Source organism: Nanorana parkeri, unplaced genomic scaffold (genome assembly GCF_000935625.1).
Source record: "Nanorana parkeri isolate BGI_ZX_2015 unplaced genomic scaffold, ASM93562v1 scaffold56, whole genome shotgun sequence".
In the NCBI taxonomy this organism is placed as follows: domain Eukaryota; kingdom Metazoa; phylum Chordata; class Amphibia; order Anura; family Dicroglossidae; genus Nanorana; species Nanorana parkeri.
Genome location: NW_017306324.1, coordinates 590,038 through 608,060, shown reverse-complemented (window position 1 = coordinate 608,060; position 18,023 = coordinate 590,038). Strand labels below are relative to the sequence as shown.

The 18,023-nt window shown below is 48.5% G+C and overlaps 1 protein-coding gene across 1 annotated transcript; it reads right to left on the bottom strand.

Annotated features, from left to right (window-relative positions):
* Positions 1-3,172: 3,172 nt before the first annotated feature.
* WDR6 (WD repeat domain 6) lies at positions 3,173-16,723 on the bottom strand. The gene is made up of 6 exons (XM_018576080.1): positions 16,632-16,723; positions 12,281-14,732; positions 10,637-10,729; positions 7,032-7,148; positions 6,383-6,498; positions 3,173-3,627 (listed from the first exon to the last, which is right to left on the bottom strand). Exons 1-6 carry the CDS (start codon positions 16,696-16,698, stop codon positions 3,173-3,175), a joined length of 3,300 nt encoding a protein of 1,099 aa, XP_018431582.1. The 5' UTR covers positions 16,699-16,723.
* Between the last annotated feature and the right edge of the window lie 1,300 nt (positions 16,724-18,023).

Below are 18,023 nucleotides of genomic sequence, written 5' to 3'. Positions count from 1 at the left end.
TCTGCTTTCTATAGTGATTTCTAGTGCGCCGTGGCCATTAGAGTGCCGTGTACATGAAGTCTCATTAACAAATCCTGAAAATTGTGTTACAAACACAAGATAACTGTGAACAAATTTCAGTCTTGCCGTTCCTACTCTTGTCCAGCAGGTGGCAGTCCTGAGCTTTAGTCTTGCTCCCATACACATGTATTATAAGCAGATCTGGTATTTGCATGCAATGATCAGTATAGGGCACAGGAAGCATTTAGATGCGACTTAATGAGGGAAGTATTAGTCTGCAGTCTTACCGACGTCTCAAGTTATTTACATTCAGCCATACAGACGCCTCTCCTCCTAATGTCCTCAGTCACAGCCAATACAATGACAGCTGACTGGGCCTTGGGCATTGCAGGCATGCTTTGCTTGTGTCATTCTCCTATGCAGGTTGCCAACCAACTAGAAATGTAGGGACTGTTCACCAAAGGGAGTCTGACTGCTGCCGTCCCTACAACAATGACTAACAACGGGGATAACTAAAACTAATAAGCTCTCAACATGTTTTGTCTGCCTGTCGGGCTATGGTTCTGGCTTAAGCTATTGCTTGGCATTGCTATCAATCCCCCTATCCCTATAGACCTGTTGGCAAGGACTGCAAAACTAATGCCATGGCCTCGGTCACATGGCCAGTGGCAAAAGCTCCTGTCAGCAAGCTTCCATTTTAGAATGACAGCACTGTGTACTGCGTTAGAACCCTGATAAGCTGACTGTGCTGGTCCCGCCTCTCGCAGTCCCAGGGCTAATGTGCAGGGGATTTCAGGAAGCTAATATGAAGACAGATTCACCACCCATTGTAAGAATATCTGGATTACATTGCGGCCTTTTATTACCTTCCTGCAATTTAAATTTTAAGAGAATCTGTCACTTTGCCCATTCAGGGCAACAAGGACCTTCATAGCATCACCAACTATGATTTTCATGAAAAGCTAAATCAATAAAAACCTACCGGGGGTTCTCTATCCAAAATAAAACGGTTACATACACTTGAATGCCTCGTACGGCTGGACTGCAGGGAATTTGTATTCTATTGATTGCTTGGTCCATTGCTCATCCCATGGGGCCAGCTAATCTAGTTTTAAACTTACTAGGCGACTGCTAGTCTTCTCTCTGGTCCATTGAAGGACACAGGAAGTCATATACTGTCGGGTTATATTGCTACCCACAGGAGGATTTGATACTGGGGGGGGGGAATACGCTATGTCAATTTCTGTGTCCCTCAATGTACGAGAAAGAAAATATTAATTTAGTATTCACTGTAAAATCCTTTCCTTAGAAGCCATTGAAGGACACAAGAAGTCATACACTGTCAGGTTATACTGCCGCCTACAGCAGCATAAAAGGACAGCATATGACTTCCTGTGTCCCTCAATGGAAGGTGAGTACAAAAATCCTATTTTCTTTCTCATCCACCGAGGGACACAGGAAGTCACAAACTGTTGTTTTTTTTTGCTAGTGTCCAATCCTCCTGTAGGCAGAAGTATATCCCGACAGGATTTGACGTCCTGTGTCCCTCCAATTAATCCAAGAAAAGGATTTTATGGTGAGTGCATTCTTGTCCTTTGAGGTACACAGGAAGTCATATACTGTTGCTTTTTTTAGAGTCTAATCCTCCTGTAGGCAGCAGTATAACCCAACAGTATATGACCTCCTGTGTCCCTCAATAAACTCCAAGCAAAGGATCTTAAGGTGAGTACAAAAATCCTTCTTTTCTCAGCTTACCTTATCCTGATGCGTCCTCCTGGTAGTGTTCCAGTCCGTCCATTCTTCCATTGCCGAAGCAGCTGAGTTATTTGATCTGCACAGCCGATGGGTACCCGGTACCGCCCTGGTTCCAGCTGCACCGTCATACGAATTAAACACCACGGATGGTTTCCCGTCCGCCTCCCGCGTGGCTCTCCCTCTGATGCTCCGATTCATGCTGTCCAGTAGTGAGATGGGGCTAACAATGTGGCTTCCCCATAGCGAAACCTCAACATACAGCAGATAAAGGAAAGGAGGCCATGGCAACTTCTCCTTGTCGCTCCAAGTCCAATTTCCATCCAAGTTCACTGTCCAAGTGTGACTGGTTCAGCTTGGATGCTCCTATAGAGAGCTCAGGGATGAATTATTAACAAGACCCTTGGCTTGGGAGTGGATCAGCCTTTCAGGGTGACAAACACTCAATAATTCAGAGAAGTGCTAGCAATGCGGATTTGTATTCATTATAAAATCTGTCAACAGGACGACAGGCAGTGAATGGAGATCTCCAATGTCAGCGTACAAAGCTCCAGGCCAGGGAGGTCATCTGTAGTGAAGGATCGGGAGGTTGTTTTATGTGGTTAGGCTTGTGCATGGACAGGACAAATATTCCAGACGGTTGCGTGGGCATTGATTGGTTGGATCACCCGATTTTAAATGCCCCGCTCCAGGCAGAAAAGAAAACCTGGGGGGTACATTACGGGGTAAATGCTCGTTATGTTTTGGGGTATAAGCTGTAATACCGTATGGCTTGCTCTGACAGGCTACCTCCTTGCTGGCCCGCCAAAGCCTTTTCTCCAGGCTGGTAGTCACATGCTGACATCATCACATACCATGCAGGACCAATAGACCTGCAGTGCATGTGAGGATGATCAGTGCCAATCCCCAACCTGGAGCATCGGCACAGTGGGGAAGGTAGACATTGTCACCCAGGGCAAAGGCTCAGAGTTGCTCCCCCAGGGAGAAGTTCTCCATCCACACCCCTCCTAAACCCCCCCCCTTACAGGGCGTTGCTTTTTTTTTTGTACAAATTCCCTTTTTGGTTAAGTTTCGGATGGAGAGCGGAAGCCCCCTTTATTCAATGTTCATCTGTAAAATAAAGATTTTCCATGCACAGCAAACAAAATATAAAAGATATATAAATATAAACACATATGTAACACTTTTTATTTAAAAAGACCCAAAACCTTTACAATGCTCAGGTGGGATAAAGTGTGACAATGAAGTCATTCGCCTCCTGCAAATAAATGGCCGGATAGGCTGACCTGGACCTCCAGCACACACACCGTCTTGGGCAAAGACACTTGATTCACGGCCGGTCCTCCAGCACAATAAGTCAGGTTTATTATCACAAGTCCTATAAATGTAATCTTACATACAGTACATCACACACACATAATCAGAGGAACGTCGAGTGCTTGTACACCACGATCTCCAATCCTTGTCCGCACTGCACACACCAGTGTCCCCCATCCTCGCTCTGCCAGCAATCCAGCTCGGACACGTCGGCCACGTGACAGAACCTGGTGGCGAGATGCTGGAGGCCGTCCGAGCCGAGGTTCCACAGGGTCAGGCGCTGGTCCACCGAGGCTGAGGCCAGGAGGTCCTGCCGTAGGATGCGCAGGCCGGTGACGTGAGCAGCGTGCGCGGAGGTGACGGAGAATGATTGGAGCAGGCGGACGCATCCCGTCTGTCCGTCCTGAGATTGACCATCCGCATCCAGCTTACAGATATGGATGGAGTTGTCATCTCCCCCACTGGCCAGCAGGTAGTCACCCTCCGTCGTCTTTCGTATGTGGAGGCTGTTGATGCCACTCTGGTGAACGGAGAGGGTGGAGCGGGCCGATCCCAAGTCTGTAAGGATTAATGAATATATTACATGAGTGTTGTAGCACATGGAACTTGATTTGAGGAATACCTGGACTGCAGGAGAAGACAAAATGTTCACCTGATGTTACTTAATGAGGAAATTATGTCTGGGAACTGTGCCCACAAAATGCAAGTGGAGGGCAAAGGGCTCGTCACCATTATTGCCTTTGGGGCATGGAAATGCCCCGATACTAAATGCCGATCCCGGCGCTTTACATTTTTAAAGTGAAGCAGCTGCCTGATGTCCCGTGCGTGCTGGGGACCTGGTTACAGCGCCAACCCGTGCCTCTCCTCCTCCTTTCCAGGGAACCACGCAGCGCTTCCGCCACCCACACCTGCCCACGAGACCCTCCAAACCCCTGCTGAGACCCTTTGGATCCCCGCTGAGACCCTGCACAGACCTCCCGAGACCCCGCACAGCCCTCCAGAGGCCAGTGAGTACTTGAGGAAAAGTATCGGTACTCATACTCGGTCTTGAAAATAATGGCATTGTTGCATCCCGAATTAGTGGCCATCTTTGTTGATTCGCATCTGTTCTACACTATGTCTCTGTATGACGGTGGCCATTTTGGTAGAGGTGGGGCTTTGCTTCCTCATGTCAGAGCCTCCGGCAAGCAGAACAGTGAACCGCATCACCAAATCGCCTATAAATAGCAGTCAGAGGCAGCAGTGCCCTAGATCTCACACTGCAGATATACAGCTATGGGGCGACAGGAGTGCCTGAGATCTAACACTGCAGATATACAGCTATGAGGCTACTGGAGTGCCTGAGATCTCACACTGCAGATATACAGCTATGGGGCGACAGGAGTGCCTGAGTTCTAACACTGCAGATATACAGCTATGAGGCTACTGGAGTGCCTGAGATCTCACACTGCAGATATACAGCTATGAGGCGACAGGAGTGCCTGAGATCTCACACTGCAGATATACAGCTATGGGGCGACAGGATTGCTTTAGCACACTCACATACCAGGAAGTGCTCTGCTATTTTTCAGGAGTTATTCCTGATTTCCTGTTACTGGAAACCATCGCAGAGCAAAAGTGTGTGTGTTCAGCCATAGAGGTAGGTGAGATATATGGGTCCATGGAAAGCATCTATGGCAGGGTTAGGCAAACTCTCCATCTGTGGTGCAAAGTGAAAGGGGTCAGGGTAACGTCACGTGACAATTCTGGACACGAGCGGTGGCGATTTGGAAGTCACAGCGAACCTCAGTTGTTGAGATGGCCAAACGCTGACCGTCACGGTGCTCGGCTGGCCAGTAACGACGCTCAGCGTAACCTCCCGGCGGCCGTATGTCACAGATGTGTCCCGGATCGGATTCTCTCCCTTGTCAAAAGCCCGAGGAAATCATTCAGCGCCTCATGAATATGTAATGAGCCTCATTGACGTGCACGGATCAGCTGAAGTGCTCGACAACCTCGACAACACGACCGGCAGCCGCTATTATTACAGCGCTTAGCCGCTAATCTCTCCTCTTCACCTCACCATAGCAATCTCTCTGATGACCCAACTAATCCTCATCTCCTACAACCAGTATCACCAGAATCCGCATAACTAGAACTCACTCATGTACCACGGCTGGAGGAAATGAAGGAACACAATCAGCTTCCAGCAGCCATTGCTGCAGAACAGGTTGAAAAATGGAAGCTGGGATCCGATTGGTTGCTGGAGGCTCTCTGCTCTTCCTTTGAGCCCTTTGCTATGAAGCAAAGGACTGAAATAATCCTCATAGGAATGCAGCTTTCTAAACCAAGAGAACGGCCACTTACCTGAGGAAGGTATATTGTGAAATGAAACGTTTTACTGCCTTCCTGTCTCAGGAAACCGGAGCAGTTACAGTGTATGGAAACCCCAACAATGAATTTCTCTTATTTGGTTCCTTTTGGTCTCCGAAATATATCATAGAAAGTGTTTTCTTTTATCTGCTTAAAAGGAGAACTATGAGGTGAGTGCTTTTCACTCACCTCATAGTTCTAGCCGACCTGTGACAATGAGACTGTCACAGGTTGGCTCAGTAGATCGGGGAGGTGAGCGAACACATACCGGCGTTCGCTCACCTCTCGATCCTGTCACGGCTCTCTGCCGTGACAGGGGAGGGGCTGGATTCCCCCCCTCCCCGCTCCGATAGCGCTGACTGGCGGAACGGACGGGGGAGGGGGCGGGTACAGCTGGCTTTGCCTCTAGATAGGAAGAGCCAGCTGTCAGTCACGCAGCTGGGCGGATCCCGGCACAATTGTCGGGATCCGCTTCAGCTGCGGCATCTCAGTGTACTGGGAGCTGTAGCTCGCGGTATACTGAGCTTAGGGTGACGGGAGGACGCTAGTTTGTGTTCTCCCGTTACCCTAAGGAGAACTATGGGGAAAAGCCCTGACCCCATAGTTCTCCTTTAAGAAATTCTGAAAATGAATTATTGATCCTGCCAAAAAATAAATAAATTGTGAGCTGATAACTTCCTGTGCTCTCTCCATGCCTACGCTGACTGTTATCAGTTGTATTATTCTCAGCTACAAAACCACACCCCTCTATGTTATGGAGAACAGAAGGGATTGGTTCCATAGTGCTATTAGTGTCTGTTGTCCCGAAACAGTACTGAGTTAGTGTTGTCACCCTAGGGCAGGAAGTGTGTTACTGGCAGGGACACCAGGGGGTTCTGGGGGCTGCGCCCAGGTGAATGAGCACATATAGTACCTGGAAAAAAATACATGGAAGAAAGGGGAAAAGGTGGAGAGGACTCACCCTGAGGTTGGTCATCCGTGTATTCACCGTCAAGCATCTTCTGAGCGCATTCTACAGTGCTGGTTATATCCCAGAATGCAATGCGGCCATCAGTTGAGGCGCTGCATAGCCAGACTCTGAAGCAGAAAAGAAAAGCATATTACTGAATCTTTTAAACACATAAATGTGTCAGATAATGATAAAAACAAAGCCTATATGGGGGGTATTTATAACCAATTTGCAGAGCCATTCATCCTACGAATCTTTATGAATGGAAAAACAAACCTTCTTAGATATATTTTCTTTTCAGGTCGAATGTATGTAATGTTATACTGCAGTTTGGCCACTAGATGGAGCTGATGAGCAAAGAAAAAGGGTATATATTTCCTTATGCTCCTTCGCTCCATCTACTGGCCAAACCTCAGTATTACATCACGTACAGAACAAACATTCAGCAGGACTAATGGCTCAGCAAATAAAGTTATGAATAGACCTCTTAATGTGTGAGAAAACACAGGTACATGCAGAGGCGGTTTATTAATAAATACAGAAGGGGTTGGAGCGACACAAATACGGCTTCCCCACCACCAAGTGTGGATATGGGCAGGGCAGAGATCATGGTCACACAAGAGGTCAGGGGGGACAATCCCATGTTAAATTTCATCTCTACCTGTGAGAATCTGCAGATCGGTGTACAAATGCCTCCACTTTCAGCACACATCGCTGGTGATAAAAGGTCTCCGCCACAAGAATCATCCTCCGGAGATCCTCGCACATCATAAAGAACCTGAAAAAAAGAGAGAAGTATAAATCTTATATAATGTGTCTGAGATCAGACCGCAAATAAAAGGTTATGGACCAAAGATACATGGATACGTGGCTGGACACATGCACATCCATACAAGCACAGATGCAGACAGGCAGGCGGCGTCCAAGGGCATGCATCCGTACATGTAGGAATGTGTAAGTTCAGGTCGGCATGTTGCAGCGTCCTGTCATAGAGATATACGGGCAGCACTCTCACGGTCTCTCTCAGACACAGGCTTCTGCATTGGATGTGCGTGCTGTATGGCTCTGCATGTGAATGGTGAATGAGGCCTTAGGGTCTATATAATACATTCACTGCACTCTATATGTACCCACCTTACAGACCCGTCACTGCACTCTATATGTCCCCACCTTACAGACCCGTCACTGCACTCTATATGTCCCCACCTTACAGACCCGTCACTGCACTCTATATGTCCCCACCTTACAGACCCGTCACTGCACTCTATATGTCCCCACCTTACAGACCCGTCACTGCACTCTATATGTCCCCACCTTACAGACCCGTCACTGCACTCTATATGTCCCCACCTTACAGACCCGTCACTGCACTCTATATGTCCCCACCTTACAGACCCGTCACTGCACTCTATATGTCCCCACCTTACAGACCCGTCACTGCACTCTATATGTCCCCACCTTACAGACCCGTCACTGCACTCTATATGTCCCCACCTTACAGACCCGTCACTGCACTCTATATGTCCCCACCTTACAGACCCGTCACTGCACTCTATATGTCCCCACCTTACAGACCCGTCACTGCACTCTATATGTCCCCACCTTACAGACCCGTCACTGCACTCTATATGTCCCCACCTTACAGACCCGTCACTGCACTCTATATGTCCCCACCTTACAGACCCGTCACTGCACTCTATATGTCCCCACCTTACAGACCCGTCACTGCACTCTATATGTCCCCACCTTACAGACCCGTCACTGCACTCTATATGTCCCCACCTTACAGACCCGTCACTGCACTCTATATGTCCCCACCTTACAGACCCGTCACTGCACTCTATATGTCCCCACCTTACAGACCCGTCACTGCACTCTATATGTCCCCACCTTACAGACCCGTCACTGCACTCTATATGTCCCCACCTTACAGACCCGTCACTGCACTCTATATGTCCCCACCTTACAGACCCGTCACTGCACTCTATATGTCCCCACCTTACAGACCCGTCACTGCACTCTATATGTCCCCACCTTACAGACCCGTCACTGCACTCTATATGTCCCCACCTTACAGACCCGTCACTGCACTCTATATGTCCCCACCTTACAGACCCGTCACTGCACTCTATATGTCCCCACCTTACAGACCCGTCACTGCACTCTATATGTCCCCACCTTACAGACCCGTCACTGCACTCTATATGTCCCCACCTTACAGACCCGTCACTGCACTCTATATGTCCCCACCTTACAGACCCGTCACTGCACTCTATATGTCCCCACCTTACAGACCCGTCACTGCACTCTATATGTCCCCACCTTACAGACCCGTCACTGCACTCTATATGTCCCCACCTTACAGACCCGTCACTGCACTCTATATGTCCCCACCTTACAGACCCGTCACTGCACTCTATATGTCCCCACCTTACAGACCCGTCACTGCACTCTATATGTCCCCACCTTACAGACCCGTCACTGCACTCTATATGTCCCCACCTTACAGACCCGTCACTGCACTCTATATGTCCCCACCTTACAGACCCGTCACTGCACTCTATATGTCCCCACCTTACAGACCCGTCACTGCACTCTATATGTCCCCACCTTACAGACCCGTCACTGCACTCTATATGTCCCCACCTTACAGACCCGTCACTGCACTCTATATGTCCCCACCTTACAGACCCGTCACTGCACTCTATATGTCCCCACCTTACAGACCCGTCACTGCACTCTATATGTCCCCACCTTACAGACCCGTCACTGCACTCTATATGTCCCCACCTTACAGACCCGTCACTGCACTCTATATGTCCCCACCTTACAGACCCGTCACTGCACTCTATATGTCCCCACCTTACAGACCCGTCACTGCACTCTATATGTCCCCACCTTACAGACCCGTCACTGCACTCTATATGTCCCCACCTTACAGACCCGTCACTGCACTCTATATGTCCCCACCTTACAGACCCGTCACTGCACTCTATATGTCCCCACCTTACAGACCCGTCACTGCACTCTATATGTCCCCACCTTACAGACCCGTCACTGCACTCTATATGTCCCCACCTTACAGACCCGTCACTGCACTCTATATGTCCCCACCTTACAGACCCGTCACTGCACTCTATATGTCCCCACCTTACAGACCCGTCACTGCACTCTATATGTCCCCACCTTACAGACCCGTCACTGCACTCTATATGTCCCCACCTTACAGACCCGTCACTGCACTCTATATGTCCCCACCTTACAGACCCGTCACTGCACTCTATATGTCCCCACCTTACAGACCCGTCACTGCACTCTATATGTCCCCACCTTACAGACCCGTCACTGCACTCTATATGTCCCCACCTTACAGACCCGTCACTGCACTCTATATGTCCCCACCTTACAGACCCGTCACTGCACTCTATATGTCCCCACCTTACAGACCCGTCACTGCACTCTATATGTCCCCACCTTACAGACCCGTCACTGCACTCTATATGTCCCCACCTTACAGACCCGTCACTGCACTCTATATGTCCCCACCTTACAGACCCGTCACTGCACTCTATATGTCCCCACCTTACAGACCCGTCACTGCACTCTATATGTCCCCACCTTACAGACCCGTCACTGCACTCTATATGTCCCCACCTTACAGACCCGTCACTGCACTCTATATGTCCCCACCTTACAGACCCGTCACTGCACTCTATATGTCCCCACCTTACAGACCCGTCACTGCACTCTATATGTCCCCACCTTACAGACCCGTCACTGCACTCTATATGTCCCCACCTTACAGACCCGTCACTGCACTCTATATGTCCCCACCTTACAGACCCGTCACTGCACTCTATATGTCCCCACCTTACAGACCCGTCACTGCACTCTATATGTCCCCACCTTACAGACCCGTCACTGCACTCTATATGTCCCCACCTTACAGACCCGTCACTGCACTCTATATGTCCCCACCTTACAGACCCGTCACTGCACTCTATATGTCCCCACCTTACAGACCCGTCACTGCACTCTATATGTCCCCACCTTACAGACCCGTCACTGCACTCTATATGTCCCCACCTTACAGACCCGTCACTGCACTCTATATGTCCCCACCTTACAGACCCGTCACTGCACTCTATATGTCCCCACCTTACAGACCCGTCACTGCACTCTATATGTCCCCACCTTACAGACCCGTCACTGCACTCTATATGTCCCCACCTTACAGATCCGTCACTGCACTCTATATGTACCCACCTTACAGATCCGTCACTGCAGGCAGCTGCCAGGAAAAGACAAGCGGACGATGGGCCCAGCGCAGCGTCCTCCAGGGCTCGGATGGACATGTACCTGGCACAAGGCAGCAAGGGAAAGTTACAGGTTCAGTATTTCAACTATTGTTCTTTCTCTGATCATTGTTCACATTCGGATACAAATGTAATTCTGCAATGTAGTTCCTCTTTAAAGGAGAACTATGGGGTCAGGGCTTTTCCCCATAGTTCTCCTTAGGGTAACGGGAGGACACAAACTAGCGTCTTCCCGTCACCCTAAGCTCAGTATACCGCGAGCTGTATACTGAGATGCCGCAGCTGAAGCGGATCCTGACAATTATGTTTGGATCCGCCCAGCTGCGTGAGTGAGTGACTATACAAGGGCAGAGCCAGCTGTACCCGCCCCCTCCCACGTCCGTTCCGCCAGTCAGCGCTGGAGGATCGGAGCAGGGAGGGGGGAATCCAGAGAAGTGAGCGAACGCCGGTATGTGTTCGCTCACCTCCTGATCTACTGAGCCGAACTAATCTTCCTCTGCTGCAGTTTTACTTTCTCTTAGAGGTCTCCTTCCTACCCCTGTGACTGGACAATGAAAGGTGAAGCAGCAGACTGATAAGCTCATCTCCCTGTTACTCTGCTCTCTCCCCTTATCAGCCTGCTTCTTGCACTGCTTCTCCCTCCTCCTCTCTAGGCGCTGCTGTACAAAGACTACAAGAGGCTGATATCAAGTCTAATTCAGGTTCTTACATTTAACTATAATATGTTTAATGATGTATTAATGAATACAGAGCTGCGTTCATATGTCTCTTTTAAATCTCCCTGGAGTTTAGCTTTAAATACCACTCCCGGGATGGGAGTAAGAGAAGAAGTTCATTCGAATAAGCAGTCATTTGCTGGGACACATCATGATTGTGCAGTAGGAGCAGACTGCAGAATACTACAACATTGCTACTATGGGGAAGCAGCAGTCTATCTGCAGAGGTCAGAGAGAGAGAGCTTCCCATTCAGCAAGGAGCGCAGGTTTTGCTAACTGCAGAGCTATAGATCTGATTGACTTCTACAGAGAGCTTACTGCTTCCACACAGAGAGCAAGGGTCCTTCCCTACAGCATGCTGGCGGGGTATAGGCTTTTCTATTCAGGGTGTGGCTGCTTTCTAAAGAAAAGGAAGTCCTAGTATCTTGGCTGTCATGCTAATCTAGTAGCGTCAGTACTTTCTGAGGCACTGACCTTGAACAAGTATTCAGATCTGGAGTTTTGACTTCATTCTGACTTCCCAACATGTGTGCTTGTTACAGCTCAAGACCAAGTGTAACCCATCGCACTCCTGACCGGAAGGCCCAATAGAAGGGTGGGTGCCTCCGTAAATCATGTAAATTCAGGTAGAAAGTCACTTGCCCTCCAAAGTGATGCCAAGTCAATCTCTTTATTGGCTATGGTAGTGTAACATCTCAAAGCCAAAGCATAGTCAATAAAGAGATTGACTTGGCATTGCGAGTGACTTTCTACTTGAATTGACTTGTTCCAGTTGAGGACTGAAGACAGAAAGAGCCAGAGAACAAGTTTTCCTAATAGTTAGCAATGGAAGCCACCGTATTCTTGTCACTGGAGGTTTCCTTTCATAAAACATTCACCTGGTTTCCGGATCCACCTTAATCCTCCGATGCTTATTCTTCATCCTGTCCCAATGTTCGTCCAGCCTGTGGGAGGCCAAGTGAATGACCTGACACGTAACGCAGCCTACATCCTCCTGCGCTTGCACCAGAAGTCGGTAACACTCTATCTGTGCTCTACCCCCAGCAGTGAAGAGCACGCAGGAAAGGACGCCATTCTCCAATGGCTGCGATTTGGTTTTGGCCAAAGCCAATGTTCTCACACTGGACAGGTGGTCACTGATGGTTGAAAGTTGCCAAATCTCTTTTGAAACCTCATTAAAACCTAAGACGCTAACCGTGGTATCCTCACTGCTTGTGATCAGAACATGGACGCGGCTCTCTTTGAGTTTCACGTTTCCAGCATACTTAACGCAAGTCAATTCTCTGCCGTGCAGTGGCTCCTTTAGCACGCTTTGTACCTTCTCAGCTGGCTGGCTCTGGTAGGCAAGTATGTCGCCAGATTTGATGTAGGCAAAAACTTCACCAGGACCTTCCTTCTTGTAGCTCCAAGATCGGTGTCCTCCTCCGCAGGGAACACAATAAAGCTTCTCGTTGGTTTTCGTGCTCCAGACCACAAAGTCGGTGGAATGGAAGCCGAGGATCTGTAAGCTGCCGTCCGGCATAAAGGAGAGACGTTCGATCCATTCCATGCCCTTGCAGGACTTCAGTTTGCGGAGGACAATTAACTGGCCTCCTTCAACCTTCAGCTGACGATAAAGTCCATCACGGCCGGCGCTGTACACAAAGCCGTCATGGTAGATGACTGAGGTTACTCCTAGCTTGCCATGAATTCCATACAGTACAAACACTGGATCTTCAATTTGTTCTGGTGGATTGGACACAGTAGGAAGCAAGGATCCTTCCAGAGCAACCGAATCGACAGAGGAACCGGTAGATGGTGGACAATCACTTGGTAAAGACGTGGTCATTGCATGTTCACCATGACATATGCCAGCGACCTTCACCGAAAACAACATCAACGACCCTCTGCGATCGCCACAAACTATCACATTTTCGGTAGGCACAAAGGCTATGCTGGTGTGCCACCTCTGCTTGCAGGCGGGCATACTGAAACGACACTTCTCCGAGATGGATTTGACGTGGCCTGAAACACAGGTGACTTCGAGCCAAACCGTAACTCCATTGGGACCTGAACTGAAAAGGTGACACCGGTCTGGTGCCAAGCATGGTGACGGAACCCAGGTCAAGTTGTGGACTTTACCGTCATAAAGCCTAAGCTCTGGGCAATGGCCATCATGGGGCACCGAGAAGATCTTAACACCCCCTGCTATATTGCCAATGGCACACAGAACGTTCGTGGAAGATTTGAACACATCCAGGAGACTATATGAGCGATAGTTCTCATCCGCCAGGACGAAAGTCCATTGCTTGCTTAGGAGGTCATTCATGTATATGGAACCCACGTCCGTCATTACAACAAGACAGTTTGTATCTATCATTGCAATCGCCTTGGGAGCTCCGGTTCTTTCAGGGGCATTAAAATGTAAGTTTACAAGCCCATTAGATGAAGACGATCTGCCTTTTATTTGCCAAAGCCTAATACCAGAGTCTGCTCCGCCAGTCGCCACCCAACCGAGCTGGTCTTGGACAGCGACCGCCCTGATGCCGCGACCTTTGTGGCCTTTGAAGTTGTGAACAATGTCACCAGCGTAGCTCCAGACAATACAGGCCGAGTCTTCTCCAATGCTGACGATGTTCTCTTGGAGAAGCCTGACAGACCAAACCCGCGACTGGTGTCCATACAACACGAGAAGACACTGGACGTCAGATTCAGAGTCTGCAAGATCACCAACCTTCCACACCCGGAGGCTGCGGTCATCAGAAGCCGAGGCCAGCATCCCTTTCATATAGAAGATGCTAAATATCACACCATTGTGGCCGCTGATCCTTCTTCGAGGCTCCACTCTTCCTTCCTGGTCTGTTTGGTCGCACATCCCCCAAATAACCAGTTGGTTGAAAACAGTTCCGGAAATCAGAGTGAGCTCCTCCCAGGTTCGGCCCACAAAATGGGCAGAATACAAGATGCATTTCTCAGCGCAGTGTACTTCCTTCAAGACCCTCCCACTACGAAAATCATAAAGAGCCACAGAATTGTGGCCCAAGGCTAAGCCCAGGTAGGCCGCTGCTTGTGGGCCTTCGTGAAGCCACTGAGCATCCCATATCCAATCGTGAAGACGCCGAAGGGAACAGACTTCAGACAGGTGTACTTGTTGATCGGCGATGTTAAACTTCAGGATAACCAGCCCCTTGCTCCCAAACACACAAAGCTGGCACACGTCCTCTGCCCGGCATGATGTGGGAGTGGGCTTTATGCCGTGTATGGTGTAACCTCCGAGCACTGTTTGCTGAATCCTTGGTGGGTTAGCGCCGTTGGCTTTTAAACTGTAGACAGTTAGGTTGGGGCCCTCACCTGGAACACAAGAACGTAGATGTTGTTCACACTGAACATACTGCTGTTCAATGTATTATTATTATTCACATTTTTCTATTCATACTGTTATATTTTATATTTCACTATCTGCATGGAGTTTGGATGTTCTCCCTGTGCTTGCGTGGGAGAACATGCAAACTCCACGCTCCAAAGACATGCTGAAAGGTTAATTGGCCCTGTGCGCATGTGAAAAGGGACCTTAGATTGCAAGCTCCTTGAGGGCGGGGACTGATGTGAATGTGCACTATGTAAATTGTTGGCGCTATAGAAATACTAGGGATGCACCGATACCGTTTTTTGGTATTGAGTACCGATACTTTGCTTTCGGTACTCGTCGATTCCGAGTACTGATACCGATGCTTCCACAGGTATGGAGCCGGCTTCCCGGGCAATCTGATTGCTGAGATGCTGGCTCCATGTTGTCTGGCCGGCTTGATTGTGCTTGGCTGGGAAACAGGCTACCAAGCCAATCAGGAAACCGGGCGGCAAGTAATGACCCGCCTCCCAGCTTCCTGGTTGGCCAGGAACCCAATTTGATGCAAATCGGTTTCCCAGCCAATGAGCATCGCGCCGGCTGTTCTGCCAATCAGCATTGAGCCAGCTTCCTGGCCAATCAGGAAGCCGGGAGGCAGATCGTTACTCGCCGCCCAGCTTCCTGATTACACAGTCCCTACGGGACTGCCAGTCAGAGGAAATCTTCCTCTGACTGAAAGTTCCGGTATCAGGGAAGGTATCGGAGCATTTGGGCGAGTACCGATAATAAATAATAGGCTCATACCATTAGCCCCTTAAACCAATCAGAGCACGGTATAACCTCTTGTACCGATCATATTCGTTTAAAACAGAGACTGCAAAGGTATTCCAAGTTAAATTTCACGAATTCAGTAAAAAGAATAGAAAATAAAGTAAAAACATGTGTAAAAATGTTAAAAATTTCAATGATCATTAAGATAAGTATATGGAAAATTGTATTTCACTGCTATTTTGCACTTCTTCACATATTTATGAAATAGTTTTATTGAATGGTTATTCAATTTTTTATAGTTCACTTCGATATACTTAGTTTTATGGTTTTTATAGTGTGATATCTTGTTACATTTATTCACTTATCTTATTGAGGAATGTAGCTTTCCTTTTGATTGTTTGCACATCAGCACTTTTTCAGTCCTTTATGGACACCTGTTTTTTGGTACTTTATATTCATATTGGTAGGTTTTTTTGAAGACTTATACACAGGGTTGTCACTCATGTTTTGATCCATATATGTTCACATATTTTTATATTTATCTCAAACCTTTAGCGCTGTGACAACACTTTACACAATAAATAAATGTTATTTATCGGTTTGTCTTTTTACTCTTCCCCGGGACCCGAGTACCCATTTTTCCTTCCTTTCATGTACGACATGTTTTTTCCCAATAAGAATATCCTAAGAAGAATCTTATAACAAAAAATAAATAAACAATAAAACCAGCCAATGTCGCTGGTGTAAGACGAGGGCCCCATTAGAATGGGGATATGTTGCCCTCTGGCAGTGCAAAGGGCCATTTTTTAAGGCATTGGGAGCTGTGGGAAGAAGTGTGCGGCCAGTTCATGTCAGTCTATGGAGAGGCAAGAGGTGTGTGTGGCCTCTCTCTCCAGGTCTCTGGAAAGTGCTCGGGCCGGAATCCATCATGTCTGAGCGCACTGTCTAGGTGTGGCGGGTAAAACTTAGAAGCAGCGTGTGAGCGTGCACAGCTCCTGCGTCCCCACAGACTTATCTGAGGTGCCGGACTCTGGTAAGGAGTGTTCTACGTTTATCTGAGGTGCCCGCGCACTTCTTGCTGGCCCTTCACACTGTATAAACCGCTATCACAGGAAAGCAAAACCAAATCTTACCAGCAAGGAGATGGTCGCCCACAAACTCCAACGCAGTAATCGGGGCCACCAGCAGGACAGACTCCATCTTTAAGGCACATCAAACAGCTCTCCGATCAACCTAAAAATAACAGAACAGTCTATAACAAACAGGGGTAGGAAACCTTCGCAAACTACAAATACCATCATGCCTGTGGGTGTCAGAGTCTTGCAATGCCTCATGGGACCTGTAGCTCCACAACAGCTGGAGGGCCCAGGTTCTGGAGGGCCCACCCCTGATATATTATAATAATTTGCTTTGATAAAAGGCCAATCTACGCACATTTTTATGTTCATGTCTATGTCCCCATAAGGGAGATCTTTCCTCATTTCCTGTCTCTGTAACACCCATACAAGAAACGTAGGAGTGGTTGTCACCTAGACAATAAGGGGAAGATAGCAATAAAAACATCATCACCACCCTTCCTCATTTGTCTGCGCACAGCATGAGTAGCCAAACCTCGGCCCTCTAGCTGTGGTGAAATTACAACTCCCATCATGCATCTTGTTGGAAGTCATGTCGCTGTCAGAGTCTTGCAATGCCTAATGGGACTTGTAGTTGCACCACAGCTGAAGGGCCGGAGTTTGGCTACCCCTCATGCACAGGATGTAGAGACTTTTCACCACTTCCTATCCATACAGGAAGTGGGGAAAATCTCCCGATACTTGTGGGGGGGGGGGGATTTGTAGTTCCACAACAGCTGAAGTTTGCCCAGCCCGGTTCTAATAATGACAGGGTAAAACATTTTGACTGGAGTCCAATTTTAAAGGTCGGTTTAGGCAGCAGAGGCGCACCGAATACTGCCAGGAGGTGATATAGGTTTTATTTCATGGGAAGGTTTCCTTTCAATAGTAGGGTTGCCACCTTTTCTTCAAGCGAAACCCGAACACACTCTAGCGTCGCGCTGACATTTTTTGGGAGAATAAGTCGTAGATAATTCATATGTAAATAGCTCCGCCCATTCATATATAAATATCACAGTTGTGACTATTTTCAGTGAGGGGCCAGTAGCCTCTATTTTAATTTTGGTTACCCCTGTCTGCCAGACATCTTGTGTCCGGGTTTCTTCTGCCATGAAACCTGGACACAGAACTCAAAACCCGAACTGTCCGGGTGAATCCTGGACAGGTGGCAACCCTATTCGATAGACCAATATTTGCAGAGGCACGTCTGCCAGGTCCAGGGCCTGTACCTGGTAATCAGAGAAGGTAGGTCACTATAACCCCCCCCCCCCTTCAGGGGGAACAGACAAGCTGCAGTGGAATAATACATGGACCCAGAATTCCCTGCAATGGTGACAGGCTTGCTGAGACTAGTAGTCCCACACGCAGAGATCGCCGTGCACTGCTAAGGGCTGCACGCCTCTATCCTGA

Bases quoted from the DNA above. Each gene is read 5' to 3' on its own strand.
- WDR6 (XM_018576080.1), bottom strand. From the start codon at position 16,698: ATGGAGTCTGTCCTGCTGGTGGCCCCGATTACTGCGTTGGAGTTTGTG. The intron at 14,733-16,631 runs GTAAGATTTGGT...CTTGTGTTCCAG, and splicing joins GGGCGACCATCTCCTTGCTG to GTGAGGGCCCCAACCTAACT. The intron at 6,499-7,031 runs GTAGAGATGAAA...TTTCTGCTTCAG, and splicing joins CGATCTGCAGATTCTCACAG to AGTCTGGCTATGCAGCGCCT.